Genomic DNA, 1147 nt, shown 5'->3' on the forward strand with positions numbered 1-1147 from the left:
TTTGTTCCCCCTCGCTGATGAGTGTACTAGCTAATAAAATGAACGAATTGACCACTGAAACATCCAAAAAGTGAAAAAAAATTCTATGCCTACATTTATGGCTCTTCCTGTCAATTTCATAATATGATTTCAGCATATCTACATAGTCCACATAACCCATATTAGTATTATAGTCCTTAACAGCCTGAGGGCATGGAATTATATTAGTTGATCCATTTTTTTTTTCTTGTACATGATGTAATATGATCAGGATTATGAAAGTTCGATAAAAATTGAATACAGCGATTATCCCTCCATTTGATCCACGAAACTCAAGTTGTAGATACACGTCCTTCACTATCTCCTTTTTTAAATTTTTTATCACTTAGTTGGTTTTTTGGTAAACCTTTTCTATTAGAACGAACTGTACCACACCCATAAATACCGTCTTGCAACAATTCTTCAACAAGTCCAAGTGAAGTAAAAAAATTATCGAAGTACATACAATGATATTTGTTCTTTATGTTCTGTGTCAAATCTTGTACAACACGTTTTCCCAGATTGTTTTCCACAGAATCTGTTTTACCCGTGTAAATTTGGAACTCGCATATATAACCAGATTGATCTGCCCGGATCCACACTTTATACCCACGTTTTATAGGCTTCATGGGCATGTATTGTTTGATAGAATGTCTTCCTTTGAAGCGTATCATACTCTCATCAATTGATTGATTTTTGTTAGGAATATAGTGATGAAGAAATATTTTTGATAAACTATCTATTAATGGCCTAACTTTGTAGAGTTTATCATAATTAATTTCGTTTTTATTAGGTTGTAAATTGTTGTCACATAAATGTAAATGAGTCAAGAACCAAGAAAATCTATTGACAGACATCAGTGATGATATGTACTGATCTCTAAGTTGAGGATTAGCCGACCATTAATCTTTGTAGGATGGACACTTTTTGATACCCATTAGAATATGTATTGCTAAAAATATTTTCATGGATTGTGAAGTCNTATGTATTGCTAAAAATATTTTCATGGATTGTGAAGTCACAGCTTCAAATGGATTTTGTTTTTGATGAGCATAAAAATTAGTATTAAAAACTAAGCCATCAATCAATTCATCATTAAAAAGACACTTAAAAAAACTCAAAGGATCTT

General features: G+C 31.8%; 1 protein-coding gene across 1 annotated transcript; it reads right to left on the reverse strand.

The window, feature by feature from the left end:
• Positions 1–311: 311 nt before the first annotated feature.
• LOC126909995 (piggyBac transposable element-derived protein 3-like) lies at positions 312–875 on the reverse strand. The gene has a single exon (XM_050692396.1). The coding sequence runs from the start codon at positions 873–875 to the stop codon at positions 312–314; it is 564 nt and encodes a 187-aa protein (XP_050548353.1).
• Positions 876–1147: the final 272 nt, after the last annotated feature.

The sequence above is a fragment of the Daktulosphaira vitifoliae genome, unplaced genomic scaffold, assembly GCF_025091365.1.
Source record: "Daktulosphaira vitifoliae isolate Bord-2020 unplaced genomic scaffold, ASM2509136v1 Scaffold_2881, whole genome shotgun sequence".
Classification (NCBI taxonomy): Eukaryota; Metazoa; Arthropoda; class Insecta; order Hemiptera; family Phylloxeridae; genus Daktulosphaira; species Daktulosphaira vitifoliae.

Coding starts and splice junctions, on each gene's coding strand:
- LOC126909995 (XM_050692396.1), bottom strand. CDS start 875: ATGTCTGTCAATAGATTTTCTTGGTTCTTGACTCATTTACATTTATGT.